Source organism: Bidens hawaiensis, unplaced genomic scaffold (assembly GCF_021521415.1).
Source record: "Bidens hawaiensis isolate Kalapana, Puna unplaced genomic scaffold, B.hawaiensis_p1.1 tig00027352_1, whole genome shotgun sequence".
Classification (NCBI taxonomy): Eukaryota; Viridiplantae; Streptophyta; class Magnoliopsida; order Asterales; family Asteraceae; genus Bidens; species Bidens hawaiensis.
In genome coordinates, this window is record NW_027494434.1 from 210,990 (window position 1) to 229,491 (window position 18,502).

At 37.6% G+C, this 18,502-nt stretch overlaps 1 protein-coding gene across 1 annotated transcript; it reads right to left on the minus strand.

Moving 5' to 3' along the window:
* Window positions 1–12,787: 12,787 nt before the first annotated feature.
* LOC143575385 (uncharacterized) lies at window positions 12,788–13,303 on the minus strand. Its single transcript, XM_077059784.1, has one exon. It carries the CDS (start codon window positions 13,301–13,303, stop codon window positions 12,788–12,790), a length of 516 nt encoding a protein of 171 aa, XP_076915899.1.
* Between the last annotated feature and the right edge of the window lie 5,199 nt (window positions 13,304–18,502).

Sequence of the window (18,502 nt, forward strand, 5' to 3'; positions counted from 1 at the left end):
TTTATAAAACACAATTTTGTAACACACAATTATTATAAAACATAATTTGTAAAAACCCATTTTTTTATTTTTACATAATAATACGGTACTCATATAAAATATTAGAAATAAACACACGTTATTATGGTGATTTTATTTTTTATAAGCATATTGTATAAAAAAGTTATTGACGTTTTAATATGATGATGAAATTAACATGTGCGTTGCATGTGAGGTGAAAAGTCAACAAATGTGTTATCTCTATAATGTTTTTTCCTCTTATGTAACATTTGATTTCACCAGTATAATCTCAACTATCGATGTCCAAAATCAATGGGCTTGATTATTTCTAATTATTCCTAAAAATACCGTAATTATTATATCCTTTGATTACTTTAGTATCTTAAAATAACATTTTGGTATATTGAATACTAGCTTTAGAAACCCGTGTATTACACGGGATAAATTAATTTATAAATAACAATGAATAATTTAATACAAATAAAAAAAAGATAATTAAGTCTATTTATATTATGTAAAAAAATGTGTTACAAATATAGTTGTTTTATATCATTAAATATATTTGAATTTTAAATCGAAAATGGGTTGTTCTATCATCGGTATACAGTAATTAAGCAATGTCACTGGAAGCAACATATAAAATAATGAGGCATTTCGATGTGAAAGATGTAGCTAAAGTTTTTCACAAAAATGTTATATATTCCATCTCCGGCCATAGACAAAAAAAGACAACAGATATTTTTGAACAACTTTCATATTGTTATTATAAACACACTATTGTTCAACTATCACAATAGTCTTATAATAAATATAAATAATGGCAAATTTGTCTATGATTTTTAAGACTAAATATTTATAAAAAAATTTAAAAAATTTGTTATAGTTTACTTTAATATGAAGATGTCTAAAAAAATTGAATGTTAATGTACTCTTTAGACAAAAACTCTTTTATATATACATTTAAATTTTAAAGGAAATATATTTAGACACGTAATTATTATATTAATAATTTTTTATATTAAATATGTTTAGAATATAATTTATAGCATTAATAAATCAATCAATAGAGATTGACCAGTTAATACGGTATGTTGAATTTATAATCAATATTATATTTAGAACAAAGACATATTTTTTTCCATCAATAGAAGAGAAGTGAGTTTGAAAGGAATTTGATAGTGAGAGTTAATATCAGAATATCATGCGTCAGAATTAATTATATTTATTAGTATAGGTAGATTTTAAATTTAAATAAACATGTCTCCATAGTTATTTAAAGAGAAAGAGTAAATTACAATTTTTGTTTGTTGTTATTTATTACTTAAATTATGGAATTTACCCTTTAGTTTGAAAAACTATTAATCAGTTTGGAAGGTTGTTCAAAAAGTCAATTTGGAAAGCTATCACGTTTTATATCTTTCATCTAACAAAAGTAGGGTTGTAAGCAAACCGAATATTGATTTGGAAAGCTATCCCATTTCGTATTATCCTTTCGATAAAAATCTTAGAACATAGTTTGAAATTCAGAAAAAACTTACCAGTTCGGTCAGGTAGTTTTGGGTTCACTGGGGAACAATAAAACAGCTAATTCGGGTTTGCCATTACGTCAATAGCGAACCCATAAATTTTTCTCACATGAGTAATAAATTTGTTGAGTTAGTACTATATATATAAATTCGTTCCAGGTCAAGCGTTAGGGTCGGGTCAGATCAAATCGGTATATAATTATTTATATGGGTCTGGTTCAGCTGTTCTGATTAGGCGGATCATATAAAGAATATATAAACATAATTCCTACTTGCCTAAATGTATATAAATATAATTTTTTTTGGTCGATATACAACCACTTGACTAATTTTAAGTTACTAACTTTAAGCTAGACATTTATACAAATCAATATTCACATGAAAGGTTTTTGTATGGAAGTAAGTTATAAAAATTACATACTATCTATCAAATAGAAAGACTGTAAGTGAAATTAAATAAAATGCAAACAATAAAGAAAACAAGAGAGTTTATATCTTTTAATACTAAATTACATAATAATATAAACTTTAGTTAGAGATTTCTTACTTTATTTCTTTTGATAGATACAAATAAGATGGATGTTGATTTCTCGAATAATACCATTATGGAACACTTTCAAGCACAACGAACACTTTGAATAAATTCAAGTATTTTCTATTAGCTTTTTAACTAGGCCATCAATAAATTCAAGTATTTTCTATAGTTTTTTAACTAGGCCATAAAGTAAATTTAAGATGCTTACTATTAATCAAACTAGTTTTATCTCACCGTGTCACGTGGGTTATTATGAATATATAATTTGTCATCTATGGTAGTTTTAAGATCCGTATCAAAAGGGTTTATTTACGTTTTTGTTTTTAATCGTTTTAATATTTTATATTGTGTGGTGAGTTGTTGAAGAAACACTAAGTGACCCCGGGCAGATTATAGGTAATCTGGGGGCTAAGTAATGTTTCCCACGAAGGTGAGGTCCAGCAGAGTAAGTTGTACTTCAGGGAACCTGCAAAACAGACACCGTAAGCTCGTCACTGAGAAGGGGGGGGTTCCTCCTTGTGACCACCCTCCGGCGTGAGAATCAGTCTATATTGCTCTTTGAATATAAAAGTATGTGAATACTATTAGAGCAGTTATCAAGTAAGTTATACGAGATAGTAGATGATGAAATGATAATACCATTTGCTGTCTTTTATAGCCGAAGGTGGGTTTCCAAGGGGTTTAGCCGGCCCAACACGCTACCAACTGTAACCTATGCACGTGCCCTACCTGTGAGTGGTGGATAGGTAGCGGCTGACACAGAGCAGGCGTGCCGTGCACTCTTCGTCTTCTACCAACTGCAGGCTAGGCACGTGGTCTGGCAGGAGTTGGTGGGTAGGCGGCGGCTATTGGTCACAGTGCTGTGGCGTGCTGTCTGCCACGCTGCTGTCAGTGAGCTGTCGCATTCTTGGTCAGATCTTTTGTCTTTACCTCGTCAGGTATCACGCAAAAGATCCTCCATCATACGGACTGGCCCATTTTGGCGGGAGTTTTCCCCCTCCCGCCTTTGCTCATTCTTTCAGGTGACACTGAATATTTGTAAGTGTTAAGCCTTATGCGTGTAGCTATGCTGTGCGGGTAGCCTTCCCTGATGGCTTGTATCCGCAACTGCGGGAACAGGCGGGTTACTTTACCATTGGGAGGCTTTTCCCTGCGTATGCAGCTTGCATACTGCGCGTAGGCTTCTCTGAGCATGGTGGGTCCTGCGGGAGTAGATGGTCTTTGCGCAGACATCCCTGTTCAAGGTGAGTCATGCGGGACCAACTGAGCCCTGCTGGGACCTACCTCTTCAAGTCCCCCCAGTCCAATGTTCTTCTCACGAATGTCTAATAAAGTGAGGTGAACTTTTGGACTTAAGCAAAGGGTTTTGAAAAGGGGTTTTTGTAAGGTTTTCCATGGGGGTTCTTCCCGCGGAAGTCCTTGTCACTTGCAGAAATTCCCGAGTTTCCTGCTTGGTCTTTGGGTATGATGCGGGTAGGTCTGTAACCTCCTCGCAAGTCAGGAGCATTGAGTCTTAGTTGTGCGGATTCTCCCTGTGGTTCTGGTAGTTTTTGAACATAGTGATCAATTATGTTTAAACCACCAATTCCATCTTGGAGCCTCAAACAACGTAGTACTCGATGTTCCCGCAATGCGGGGATATTACTTCCGTTTTCACAAGCATTGCCCAGAAGATCCTTCCTGGTTTCAATTCTCAGCGGGTGCTAGGTATGTGAAGGGTTTTGCCTTTACACTGTACCTGCGTCCGTCTTACGGTTACTTTACTTCCAAGGTATTCCTGGCGTCCATTCCCTGCGGGTGCTAGGTATGTGAAGGGTTTTGCCTTTACACTGTACCCGCACCCGTCTTATGGTTACTTGGTTGCCAAATATTTTAGCTTCAATTCCCTGCGGGTGTTAGGTATGTGAAGGGTTTTGCCTTTACACTGTACCCACACCCGGCTTATGGTTACTTGTTTGCCAAGGTAAGGGATATTTTCCCGCTTACTTTTTTGAACCTTGGTCTTCAAATTTTTAAATTTTGAAATTTGAAGAGTTGGATGGATAACAACCCAATACCTCAAACGTCGTGCGACGGTTTCTTCTGACTGTGTCAGGACGTGCCAGAAGTTATGGCGACATGACATTATGTGGTCATTCCAGTTGCTTTTTCAGGCGCGTGGGCACGGGATTTCGGGCGCGTAGCCGCGAAATCTCTGGCACACGTCCTTTTTGACAGCTGTTGCCAGTTTGCTTTTGCCACGCGTCATAGTTTCATTGCACCTTTGATTTCTCTCTCTTCCGTATTAAATTCATCGCATTAATTGCGATTGCTATATAAAGGGGGAGAAGGTTATTTGCAATTCACACTTTCCACTTTCATCTCTTCTTCTCCAGTAATTTCCGGCGAATTTCTCTTTTTCAGTAAAGCATTGCTCTGAAATCTCTTCTTTCTTCCACCATGTCTTCTCACGATGCTGATGATCAGAAGACTGCTGGCGAATGCCAGTGTTATCTTCCTGTCGAGCTGTACCAGTATATCGTCAGGAAGTTCATGCTCGAGTCTCTCGAGCCTGAGTTTCCTGAGCCCCACCATACTGTGTACGATGCCCCTAGTGGCAAAATCGGGGTTTATGCTGCATTCTTTGTCTACGGGAACCTTAGGTTTCCGTTGACAAAGTTTGTGTACCGTGTCCTAGAGAGGCACGGTGTGCACCTGACAGAGGTGCACCCCATGGCCATTGCCAAGGTCCGGCACTTTGAGTGGGTGTGCCGGATACTGGGCCTTGAGCCCCTTGTTGACCGCCTGATGACCTTCTATACTTGGAGGTGCATCCAAGGGTGGTACACTCTTACAACCCGTATCAAGGGTTTAAAGATTTGTACCACCGAGCGGAGTCTTCGCTCATGGAGAAGAGAGTTCTTCTTTATATCCGCTCGAGCCATCCCTATTGCCATGAAGTTCAAGAATGGCCAGCCGCTTCCGAACCTTCCCGCCATCAACTACGAGGAGGCGGAATGGTTCGCGAAGATATCCCGGGTCCAGTCCCCGGTTTTCCGTTTTCCGGAGTCGGCGATGGTGATGCTGGGGATGAGCCGGGTGTGGAAGGCGGCGAATGCGGATAAGGTTCCGATCGTCCTTGAATATGGTTCGAACTCTACCCCTTATGGTATGTCTTGTTTCTTTTTTGCTGACTACGATTTTTTCTAACTTTCTTGTTGATTTCAGAGGGTAACGATCTTCAGTCGCTCCTGAATCCGCGGGAGGAAGATGGTCCTGCGCGGATGGGTACTCGTGCTCTGGACGAGAACGAGTTGCCCATCTTAGAGCAGACTGCGGGTCGGTTCGTGGAGGTTTACCCGCCAGGCCAAGAGATCCTGAGCCACCGACGGCCAGGTAAGCCTATCTTCTACCCTGAACCTCTCAATGCTGTGCCTGCTGCTGGAGTTCATGACATTTCTTCTTCTGAGGAATCCGCAGAAGGTCCTCCACTGGTGCGGAAGAAAAAGGCTGCCGTCGGGAGAGGCAAGGAGAAAGTGGCCTCTACGGCCGACCCGGTAGTCCTATCTGACTCGGAGTCAGATAACGCAGAGGTGGCGGGGAAGCCCGGTGGTGAGGAGACCACCGCTCCGGAGGCTGCAGGTGTTACCTCCGGGGAGGCAGCGACGACGACGGTTACCGGTGTCAAGAGGCCGGCTCCATCGGGTTCGCCCCCGCTCGTCCGTGCGTTCAAGCTCAAGAAACCCCGTAAGTACCCCCATAATTCCTGTCTATATTTGTTGTTTCAAATAAATTTTTCTAACACTTTTGCTTGTGCAGGTGTGGATGTTGACGCATTCCAGGGTGGAGTTGGAGTAAGTATTCCCCCGCCAATGACGGTAGGCTCGGTCAGCCTTCCCGAGGCGTCGACCCAGGCGTCTACGCTTGCTTCCGCTGGTTCCAGCCTTCCTGAGGCTGTTCCAGCTGAGAAGGTGTCTCCGCCGGCCGTGAGTGCAATTTTTACAGCATCTTTCACGGAGCCGGCGGTTACTGTTGCTGAGGAGACGGCGCCAACAATGGCTACCACGGCGGCTGCCACTATACCTGCGCCACCGGCGCCGACGGCCGGACCATCAGGTACGCGCCGGGCTTCCCGCCGATCTACGCCACCTTCCCGTCTGCCTGACCTGTTGGATGGATTTCCTTTAGGTTCAGGTGATGGGTTTGGCGGCTATCGGCCTGTTATTGACCCTACAGGTACGTAGGGTTCTTTTTTCTTTGTATATTTTTGTCATCTTTTCCTAACTGCCTTTGTTTCTTTTGCAGTGTCGGATTCCAATGAAGTGTATGTTCCAAGATGGAACATACGCCGAGGAACAACCCTTCGCACCCCTGTGGAGTGCGTGGACTGGGCTCGCCACGCTGCTCCTCATGGTGCGTTGGGGGAAGCCATGGCTAGCTACCAAGAGGGTAGGCTAACCAATGAGCTTCGGGTTCTCCAGGCCCGAACGCAGCCCCGCGTCGAGCTGCTTTGTCGTGAAAACGACAAGTTAAAAGCAGCTCGCGCCAAAGATGTATCTGAAGCGCGGGCTCTTCGGGAGGAGAACCGGCAGTTGGCCGCTGCCGCAGCCGAGAAGGAGAAGGCATTCAAGGCCCTCGAGGTTGAAGTCCAGGCGCGACTCGAGGCCCGCTCCAAGGCTGCCCAAGCTGTGAATGAACAGCTTCGGCTGGCCAAGGAGACTGCGCGAAACTCAACTGAGAGGGCTGCCAAGGCTGAAGCTGTTGCTGAGCCACTTCGCGAAGAGAATGAGCAGCTTAAATGCAAATTAAAGGCTCTTCAACATGCTCATGACGCCTTGGCAATGGAAGATGCCAAGAAGCTGCAGGAGATCCTTGACCAGAGGGGGATGCTTGACCGTACTGAAAGGAAACTCAAAAGCGTCGAAGAAGCTGCCGCCAAGGAAGTTCAACTTGCCAACCTTGATAAAAGCGGAGCCGAACGTGCTTACAAAGAAAGTCAAGCTACCCTCCAATGGCTGCTTCGAGAAGCGTTGCCTGAGGTATCTTTATCTTTTTCTTTACGCTTTCCGCTCGTAATTAGAAAATGTTCTAACTTGTAATATTCTTTTGTAGGTTGTGCGTCGGGTCCTTTCAGAGACCTCTTACGACGATGCAATGAGCGCAGCCCTCAACGCTTCTCATGAGGATGGGCAGAAGACTGGCTTCCTGCTTGGTCTAGGGTTTGCTGAGAGAGGCTTTCCGCCCTCCAACTTCCCTTTATTCAATGTTAATACTGAAGCTGCTTATGACCAAGCTGTGAATCAGTACGCTGCCTTCCCGCATCCAGTGGTGGAGAAGGTGAATGAAGCTGCTGCTGCTGATGATGGGCTAAGCATCCTTAAGGCTTTCCTTGGGCAGCCGCGCTCTGACGGTGCTGGTCCAAGCGGAGGTGGCCCTGAAGCCTGATCTCGAAGATCCCTTCCCCCTGCTAGGATAGACAGCCTTGTATAGATTTCTTTTAGGCGGGTAGTTACCCAGCCATTCTTGTAATCGATTGTGAAATATTAATCTCTTTGCGTATAAGATTGTTATTTCCCTGGGTTCTTTGCTTTATAAACTTATGACTTGCATACTTAGTTTAAATTAGCAATTTCCCAAGTGTTTAGAATAAGAACCTTTGAACGTGGTTGATGATGGGTTAAAGTTTCGCCTCCTCCTTCGTGATTGTGCGGGTAAAACCGTCACTTGCACTTGGTAGGATGGCTATTCTTTACCCTCTATCTGACCTGCGTGTAGGTTTTCCTTTTCGAAATTTCTAAGGCATTAAGTTAAACCTTTGAACGTGGTTGATAATGGACTAAAGTTTTCGCTTCCTCTTTCGTGATTGTGCGGCTGTAACCGTCACTTGCACTTAGTAGGATGGCTTTAACTTTAGACCTATATCTGACCTGCGTGTAGGTTTTTCTTATCCTTTTAAGTGTTCATAAGTTAACCTTTTAACGTGGTAGACGGTAAGTTAAGTTTGGCTTCCTTGTTCGTGATTGTGCGGGTAAGACCGTCACTTGCACTTACAAGGATGGCTAAACTTTACCTACATCTGACCTGCGTGTAGGTTTTCCTTAGAACTTTTTAACATTTTGGCGTTGTGTTTATGCGGGTATTGCCGCCTTCCACACGCAACTACTTCTTCCCGTAAGGGAAGTTCATAGGTTACAAGCTATTAATACATCATGAAAGGAGAATCATTTCCATTAGAAGTGGCTCTAGGCCTTTTCTTTACAAGTTGGAATTGATCTACATATAACATTTGCGTAATTGAGCTCCATTCCATGTTCTAGGGATGGGAGTACCATCGAGCCTTTCGAGCCGGTACGCGCCCTTTCCCAGAACTTCTTTGATAATGTATGGCCCTTCCCAAATCGGGGCCAACTTTCCTGGGCGTTATTGGTTCGAAGCCTCGTTGTTACGCAGTATGTAGTCTCCTTCCTTGAAGTTGCAGAGTTTTACCCGCGTGTTGTAGTATTTTTGCATTTGTCGTTTGTAGTTTTCTTCACGCACGGCGGCTAAGTCTCTGCGCTCTTCGGTTAGCATAAGGTCTAACCGTCTTTCCGCATCATTGTCTTCTGGTTGGATTAAGACCCTTGGTGAGGGTAAACCGATTTCAACTGGGATCATGGCTTCAGTGCCATAGGTGAGACTGAACGGGGTTTCTCCCGTACTGGTCTTCTTCAGCGTTCTGTTTGCCCAAAGGACGTGTGGAAGCTCGTCTACCCAACCGGATCTATGTTCCAAGAGTCTTCTCTTTATGCCTTCGACGATGCTCTTATTTGCTCTTTCCACCTCACCGTTACCTTGTGGGTGTGCCACTGAGGTAAAGGTGTGGGTGATTTGAAGTTCTTTCAGCCACTGCTGTAGCTTCTTGTCAGCAAAGTTGGTGCCATTGTCGCTTACCAAATTCTGTGGAAATCCAAAACGACAAATAATAAATTCCCAAATAAATTTTTTGATATGCTTTGCGGTTGTTTGGGCTAAAGGTTTCGCTTCTATCCATTTGGTGAAGTAGTCAATGGCTACCACTAGGAACTGAACATTCCCAGCTGCTGTTGGAAATGGGTATATATTTGTTTGTAGTTTTGTTTTGATTTAATACGTATATATTTGTTTGTTACGTTCATTATATTTTTTATCATTTGAGCTCTTTCAATTAAGACGTGTATGTTTTTTAGATTTTTAACGAATGAACATAAACGAGCACGAACATGTTGATTTTAAACGAACATGAACACAAATATTTCTCTTATGAAATATGGGCGGTTAATGTAGGTGTCAATGGTGGATGATGCATAAGAGTGGAGGTTGATGATGGGGGTGGTAATTTGAAGTTAACCGATGATGGAGAAGATAGATCGATGACAAATAATATGTAAAGGTTAGAAATTAAATTAAGGTTTGATGATAAAAGAGTTTCATAAATAAATAAGATGTTATATCTCGTTTATGGCCTAATCGGGTTTTGGTGATACTCATGACCCTTTAAAATTATTGTTTGATGATTAAAAGATTATTTCAGAAATAAATGAGATGCTACAACCCGCTTAAGGGATATTTGGGTTTAGTAAGACCCATGACTAGCGCAAATGAAAATTATTGTTTGATGATTAAAAAATTTCACAAATAGATTAGATGTTATAACCTAATTAATGATTATCCAGGTTTGATGAGACTCATACTCGTGAAATTGATAAATAATATAAATTAGTATGATGGCTCCAGGGGAGTGTCACGTAGGATTATGATAAACAATTATATAGATTGATAGATAGGCACCTACCACTTGTCTTACATTAGTCCGGTCAGAGAAATTTTTTCTGGTCGTCTAAAATATTTTGAGAATACCATGTTTGGGATGCTTCTTAAAAATGTTTTTTGCTTTTTGTACATTTTGCCTCTCCAAAAAACAAAAACATTTTTAAGAAGCAATCCAAAACATCCCTTAATTTCGACTTTTGACCACACTTATTCTACAATGGTTGTCGCGACATTTTTTTTTCCTAAAACAGTGGTCGCTTCTAAAGAATCATAACATTTATCATACCCTATTATCTAAGTTTGAATGTACAATAATGATGTCCATATTTCAAAACGCAAACATAAATCAGAATTCAAACCTAAAAGCCTAGAAGGAAATCTCAAAAGAAAACCTTCTCACCACTCGTGAGAATGGTGAATGGTGTTGGTGTATTGTATGATTTGGGGGGGGGGGGGGTGCGTGATGGAGCTCCCATCACGCGTGGTGGGATTTTTCACACCGCCGCCGCTACCTTGTCACGCGAAATCTAGGAGGTTTGCGTGATGGCCATCACGCGTGAGATGGGGTGGAAACCAAGAAATCAATCCGTTGGGAGGGGGGTGGTTATGACCGTTGGGGGGAGTCATCGCTTGAAATGATGGATCGTCGGAGGTGATGGGTCACCGGAAAATAACAGGGAAGAAGGAGTGGGTCACCGGAAGTGATGGATCAAAGGAATCGATGTCGGAGGTGGGTGTGGGGCGTTTGTTGGTGGATTGAATTGGGGTTTTGGATCTGGGTTTGGTGGGAGTCGGGTCGGGTTGATCGGAAGGTGGTGGTGGAGGTGGTGGGTCGGATTCGGATCCGTCGGATGAGTGTTTGGCTTCGTCGCCGGATGATGAATTGGCGGCCATTTGTGGTGGTGGTGGTGAGATTAGGGTTTGTGAGAATTTGGGGGAATTGGTAGAAGATGGGGATGGTGAGTGTATGTATATGTATATATATATATGTGGGTGTATATATGTATATGTGTGTGTGAGTGTTGAAGGCTAAAAGTAAACACGATAAACACAAGACATCGGACAAAAACAAAGCAAAAAAAAACAAAAAAATTCCATCACACACCATCACACCACACCACCACCCCTAGTAAAAAACCATCACATGTGATGGATTTGAAGTTGGTGATGTGACAACATTTGATTGGGTAGGGTGTGTGATGAGTGATGCCACCGCATCCACCACCCCTCCCCCTTAAAAAGAAAGAAAGAAAAGGCAGGTGGAAGGAGAAGGCCACGTGTGGAAAATCTTTGGGGAAAAGTGTAAAGACTGACACCACAGTCCTTGTCTTCGTTTTAAACTCAAATTAAAATAATAGTCATGCATTCCGACATTTCTCAACTTAATTACACTTTTGACCTATATCTTTCGTCTTTTTCCAACCTTTTTCTATTTAAGGAAAATAACAAATCACATTATTTCCTTCTTTTACATTTAGTTTTTCGTATTTTATTTCATTTTAAAATTTTTATATGACAACCAATTTTGTTTGGTTTACCCGTTTATGTTTATTATTCCCACTCTAGTGAGGTGTTAAGATATTTTTAAAGTGTAAAATTAAATTCAATCCTGTATATAGCATACTGTCTAGCTGTTAAAAAACACTATTCATGTTTTCTATCGGTTTCTTATTATTATTACTATTACCACCTCACCATAGTATGAATGATAATTAATTATTATTATTATTATTATTATTATTATTAATTATGCATTCGAAAATGTCGGTTTATCAGTGCTTATTTGATTAGCTCATAACGAAACAAACAGTACCAATGTTTCTAATTTAACTGTTTAACATGCCATCTGATTTCGAAACAATGTTGACATATTATGCTATTATACAAATCAAATTCCCTTTTCCCTAATTCTAATCCCTTGCACTGTATACTTACATAATTCAAACATTATTAAGTTCTCATATTCCAATATCTTGGATCCCAATTGGGTTTTGTATTTGCATGCTTGTTTTTACTTTTGTTTTTTCACTCGTATATGATATTATTTATAATACCCAGATTATTATATTAACCACATAATTTACACTTATTACAATTTTGATTGATTTTATGTAACCAATAAAGAATAACAAACAATAATAAAAACTAAGATCAAAGTAATGTTACAAAACCAAGGAAAACATCTTATCTTTTGAAACAAATCGGATCACTTTTTAAACAATCCTGATAGCATCATCAACATGGATTTTTACTACAATTTATATTTGATTTATACTCGATATGTTTCCCTAATTCGTTCAATCGTTCATAGTCATTTGGAGATAAATCGAGTAAAAATCAAGTATAATTCTTTTATGATTATGCTATTAGGATCAATTTGACAACAAAAGTGAAACTTATGATTATAATCGGTGAAAGTGTTAGTATGAATTATTATTAACCAAACATAGTCATTTATTGGTTTACTAGTTTGAGACCGTGTATTACACGGGCAATTAATGAAAATTTTAATATTTAAACATTAAGCAAAAAAAAGTCAATAACACAGTTATCATATATTGTTAATACAATTACAAATTACACTAAAAAAAACATTACACAAGTATTTTATAAATAAGAAAAATTTTCTTGTACACAACATTTGTTGTTGTATTGGTCATATTACCTTGTTTATCAAGAATCAGAATCTTTAGCCCACACCTGCTTGTAACTCTTGACAATGCGACGTAAAGTTGTCCATGTGAGAACACGGGTTCTTTTAAGTACAAACCTACCCTTGATAACGATTGACCTTGGCTTTTGTTTATCGTCATCACGAAACATACTACAAGGGGATATTGTCGTCTTTGAAACTTGTAGGCTATTTTGTTGTCTGGTGGAGTCAGTGGCGATCTATGAATCAAAACTCTATGACCAATGTTAGTTCAAGAAATAATTTTGGCTTCAACTACACGAGTACCTAAAGATATAATCTGTAGTCGAGTACCGTTACATAAGCCTTCTTTCTAGTTAAGATTTCTAAGGAGCATAAAACACCAACTTTTAACTCCAGTTTGTGGTTTGGTAGTCCGGATATTCTTAGACCATTAAGCAGTTCAGGAGAGTATAAAGCTGTATCAACAGTGTCATTGATATATTCTGAACTGCATATGGTATCTGAACTTAAGTACTCGACTTCATCACCTGGAAAAAACTTGAGCAAACTATCATTAATCTCATCAACAATTTCGTTTGTTGGTGCAAGTATTGATCTATCCTGAAAGTAATGTTGGTTCTCGTAATTCTGTAGAATATCAGGATAAACAAAGTCAAAAAGTTTTAATATAGGGTCAACTGAATCTTTTATAAGTAGATCGTCAGGTATATCTATCGTTACAACACCATCATTAGGACCGCCAATATTACCTTCACTTATATCTAAAATCCATTTAGCAAATAATCTAGTGTCCTCAACATCAGATGACGACTTACCCATAGTTAACCTTAGGTTTTTTGTTAAAATTTTGGTTAAAATGAGTTTCTAATTTGTTTGACTATGCATAATGAAAAATTATAATAAAAACAACATTTTAAACGTAACCTAATAATTTAACAAAATATAATTTGTTGTTGTATTTGTTTGAGACTACATAATGTCTATATAACACATAATATAACGAATTATATTGAAATTTAAAGATATTGAAACCCAAATTAGTGGGAGTTGTTAAGTTTTATATTTTGTCTAATACAATGACTTTTTTAAACTAATTTGATATTCTTTCCTAAAAAACATCGTCTAAAAAGTTATTTGAAATTTTTCTAAAATATATCTTTATTTTTGTTTTAATTATTATTTAAAAGTTAACATTATAAATCGGAATTACCCAACAAATAAAAAAAACAACTTACTTGATAAAACTTTAGTGAATGTTAGCTGCTTCTTTATGGCATTACATAGCATTTACCAATTCATATTTTCAGAGTCCGAACTATTTTTCATCATCCAGTTGGACACAGTAACCGAGATCCACCGCTCGATGAGCTTCTTCTGTACACTGCGATAAATATAAAATGAAAAACTCTATAGTTTATGAAGCAAGAACATAGATTAACATTATAATACGCACATTCCAACAAAATGAGCAATGACACGTCACCTCATAGCTTCCACTTCGAAGTTCAAACTCAATTGCATGGTCACAGCCCGGAGCAGGACACCATTTTGTCTATAAAAAAAATAAATATATGAAAAAAATCCTAAATTGCAGGAGCCAGGAAGAAAGGACACAAGCTACTTACAATTTAAAGTAAATGTATACCTTTTTGCTGTCCTCAATAAAAGATCTAAGAAGGTAACGTCGATATTTATTTTTATCTTCGTCTGAAGTCAACATGTTGACCATGTCCACACCGACAGCAGCACCATGATGGAGTGGGACATCTTAATGTCAAGCATCCAGGACCATCACTGATAGATGTGTTGATGTAAGCTATAACAAAATGATATAAAGATAAAACCTTTATTAAAAAAGCAAGCTTTTCACTAAAAATCAGCTAATACATGGATTTTTTTTTAAATAAACCTTTCCAGGATGTATTGCAAAAAGGATGGCCACAAGCAACAGAGCTAATCTTATCAAGTGAATATAATTCAAAGCAGATCCCACAAAGCAGCTTCAAAAGATATAAACAGAAGATCACATATTACAACATTGAAAAACATCTAATTGAATATTGCACAATAATATTCAACATATTTAACCTTACATTTGCATACCTATCCAGCTTTTGGTGGCTTAACTGTCTTGTCCAACAGACCAATAGCCTTTCTAATTTTATCCTCATTAGCAAACCATGCTTCATGAACATTACTAACATTCCTGCACGATATCAGCTCAACTTAATACAAAACAAAAATACCAAACTTCTTGATAAGATGATTTATTCACATAACTTAACACAATACCAGTTATAAGTGCGTAAAAGCATGCACGCGGAATCCCTTGAAATCGAAAGAACCGAGCAAATTGTAGTGATATCTTCCTCTTGCGCTGGCAGATATTGTCTTCCTTCAATATAGTATAATTTTTCTAGAACATAAAAGAAAGTATCAAGAACAAAGGTTAAATTATCCAACTTTACCCACCCCTCTTGAATTCTCAACAATCAGTTTGAAAGCAGCTAAAAAATCAACTTTACTAATATTGATGAATAAACAATCAGAAAAAAGATAATGTCTTCGAATAATCACATCATTAGCTATATATGGGTAAAATTGAGTGTGTTTATCGAGCTTAGGGCAGGCTATATTTTGAAACACAACCATAAAATAAGAAACACAGACTTAGGGCAGGCTATATTCTAAAACATAAAGGAGGGAATTGTGATTTACCTGATAATAAGCAACAAAGGAGCAGGTTCGTGAGATCTGAGAATGCGACTGATGAGTGATGGTTATTGTGATGGGGGTTCGTGAGATTTCGGTGCGGGTAGTGGTGGTAGTGGCGGTCGTGGAGCGGCAATAATAGTATTCAATACTCAATATCTATAGAGGATCTTCCTTTCCATCATTCAAGGCTTGACTGATGGTTATTGCTTAGGGTGGTTCATGAGATTTCGGTGCCGGCAGCGGCCATGAAGAGGGGGATGGATGATGGAGTTGGGAGAGTTTTGTGGTTTAGGGTTTAGAAAGGAATAAAAGATACAGATCCGAATAACATTAAACGGGGTGGGTAATGACCCATAGGATTCATATTTAAAAAATGGGTTAAAAAGTCTAAGTATGAATGAGAGTTTGACAAGTGACACAAAATGGTAGTCATTTATTAGAGGAGTAAGATTACGTATCCCAAACATAGCCATTTTTCATTGTTCCTCTTGTAAAACTAATGAAAATTGCACTACGTAATAAACCAATAAACCATATCTAGAAATATATGTACACGTAATCGTGAATGTTTTGGGCAACCTAACTACTAATAAAACTTATAACCTAAGTCAGAGTAATTAATTATTATTATTATTATTATTTTGAGAGTTCACATAAAACATATGTCCTAAATTAGAGATAATTTTAATTCACAGATTTCGCTAGAATACATCCTTCGAGTTGCATAAAGATGTGATGAACACCACGAACATGTTGAACGAACAAAACAACTTATGTCGTCATAACCTAGATTATTTATTTTAGTAACAGTTAAAATCTCATGTATTACACAGGCTGAATAAATATAATATAATATAGTTAGTAATAAAAAATTAAAAAAAAAAATCTATGTATTACACGAGTTGAATAAAAACATAATGTAATTTGTTAACACATACAGTCATCAAGATATGTCTTAAAAAGAATAAGCTTTGAAGTGACAATCAGTGGTGGAGGCATTATTTTTTTTTCTACTAGGTTCGCTATTTTTATTTTCAAGATTTCTATCAAGTTGACGGTTAATACTTTTAGCTTGGATCGGGTTTGACAACTAATTTCAATCAAGTTTCATGTTTCAAAGAAGTATTAGGTTTGACATCTAATTTCAATATTATTGAAGTATAAAAGTTGAAAACGTAAAAAAGACATTAACATAAAAGGTTTGAGCAGTAGAGGAATAGAGCAAACTAAAGAAAGAGAATGAGATTTAAGTCGGTTTCGAATAGATTAAATCAAATAAATTTGTCTGGGTAAACACATCAAATTAGTGACTAGGCTACTATTTCAATTCAAAACGGGTTTTCTTAAAAACCGGGTTTTGGGTATGGACGGGTTTTCTTACTAATTTGGCCAGGTTAATATTGGGTTTTGACCCGGTAGAGATGAAACTAGTTCCGAAGGGCCTGATTTGGTTTTACGTCCATGTACAGGTTGTCTTGGGAACCAGAACTTAGAGGTGCACAAACCGAGTCGAAGTAGTCAAAACCGGCTTTTTATCAAACCGGTTGCAAACGAAACCGGGTTGAAGCTTTGGAAACTCATAACTGATGAAACCGGTTCAAACCTCTTACAGCTAAAAAAAGCTCCAGGCAGTTTCTTACCCGACAGTTTATAGCGATTCAAAACCGGTTTTGGTAAAATTACTAAATTAGTTTCAAACTGGTTCAGTATGGTTCAGTTTACCTTTTTTGCCCAACTCAACTAGAGTTTGATTTTTACCTTCGAGTTGGGTCTGAAACCGGGTTTTATGCCCAAGATACTGTTATCCTCTCAAAAACATACTGGGTCAAACACCGCTACAAATGAATTTTAAAATTGGGCCAGGCCCACGTAGTTAGTTGGTACAACACTGCAACATAAATCAGTAAGGGGCTATTTGTTTACATCTGAATGGAACCATTCAGATGTAAACATCTGATTCATTCAGACTTCAGACTGTTTGGTTCCAAACAGAAAAACATCTGAATGGTTAAAATCAGGTCTGAATGGTTAAAATCAGGTCTGAATCATTAAGACTTATTGTTGTTGCTGAATAGGACAGATGCTCATTCAGATTTGACTCATTCAGATATGAATAAACCAAACAGTCCCTAAATCACACCAGTTAAACAAAAAACCCGGAGAAGAATAACAAGATTTTACCACAGCGACGTGTAATAATTAAATATTTTCACAAATTAGATTTACGGGTTCACTCTACCGGGTCAATCTAAATTTCAGAATTATACGCTTTGTATAAATTTTAAAATTCGTTGGTGTTGCTTTAACCCGTACCAATATATATGGCTCCACCGATGGTGACATTTATAAATTCTTAAGTTAATTTTAAAACGTTATTTTCAACTGCATATTAACAATTAATTAAGTGTAGTTAGTCTTTTAATTCTTTTAAGAACATTAACTTAAATTCCATTTCTAAATATATTAATGCATATAAATTATTGATAAATTTTAGAAAACACTCATAAAAACAATTGTTATTATTTTTCTTCTTTTTCATAAGATAAAATTAACGAAGATAACTATGAACTTTGTGATATTTGGAGACTTAAATAGAATCTGTTGAGTGAAAAAGATATTCATAAAACTCATAGATGATTTCATATTAAACTTATTTGGTTAATGGGATACTAAATGCACATAATTACATTTATATTTATATTAAATATCTAAAATTAAATTATTTTATTTTCCTTATTACGGAGTATTTGATATCGTTAATTAATAAGAAAGAGAAGCGAAAAAACAAAAAAAAATCATTAGTTTAGAACGATGACATGTGTTTCTAAATATTTCTATTTATTATTTACATGGATAGAAACAGAGATTAAGTAATTTAATAATATATTTAGAATTTGATGATTGAAATGATTTCTCAAACAAATGAGATGCTATGATCTGTTTAAAAGCAATTTTGGGTTGGTGAGACCCATGAGGCCATGACTTCCTTTTTTTTTGCTATAAAGTTGTTTTTTAATTATACGTAATATTTTTTTAATCAAATATTAATTTTTAATATATATTTATTTTACATGGTTTTCATATAAAACATTTGGTAAGATTATTTTTTAATTTAGAGAGATGTTATAACCTGTTTAAGGGCTATCTGAATTTGGTGAGACCAGTACCTGTGAATTCTATTCAAATACATGAGAAGTCCCAATTTACAAAAAAAGCAACCATGAAGCTTTTAAATGTTTCGTTTATATATATATATTTAGAATTTAAGATAAGATTAATTTGTAAAACCACTACATATTTAAT

Excerpts from the sequence above, each read along its gene's own strand:
- LOC143575385 (XM_077059784.1), bottom strand. The coding sequence starts at position 13,303 with ATGGGTAAGTCGTCATCTGATGTTGAGGACACTAGATTATTTGCTAAA.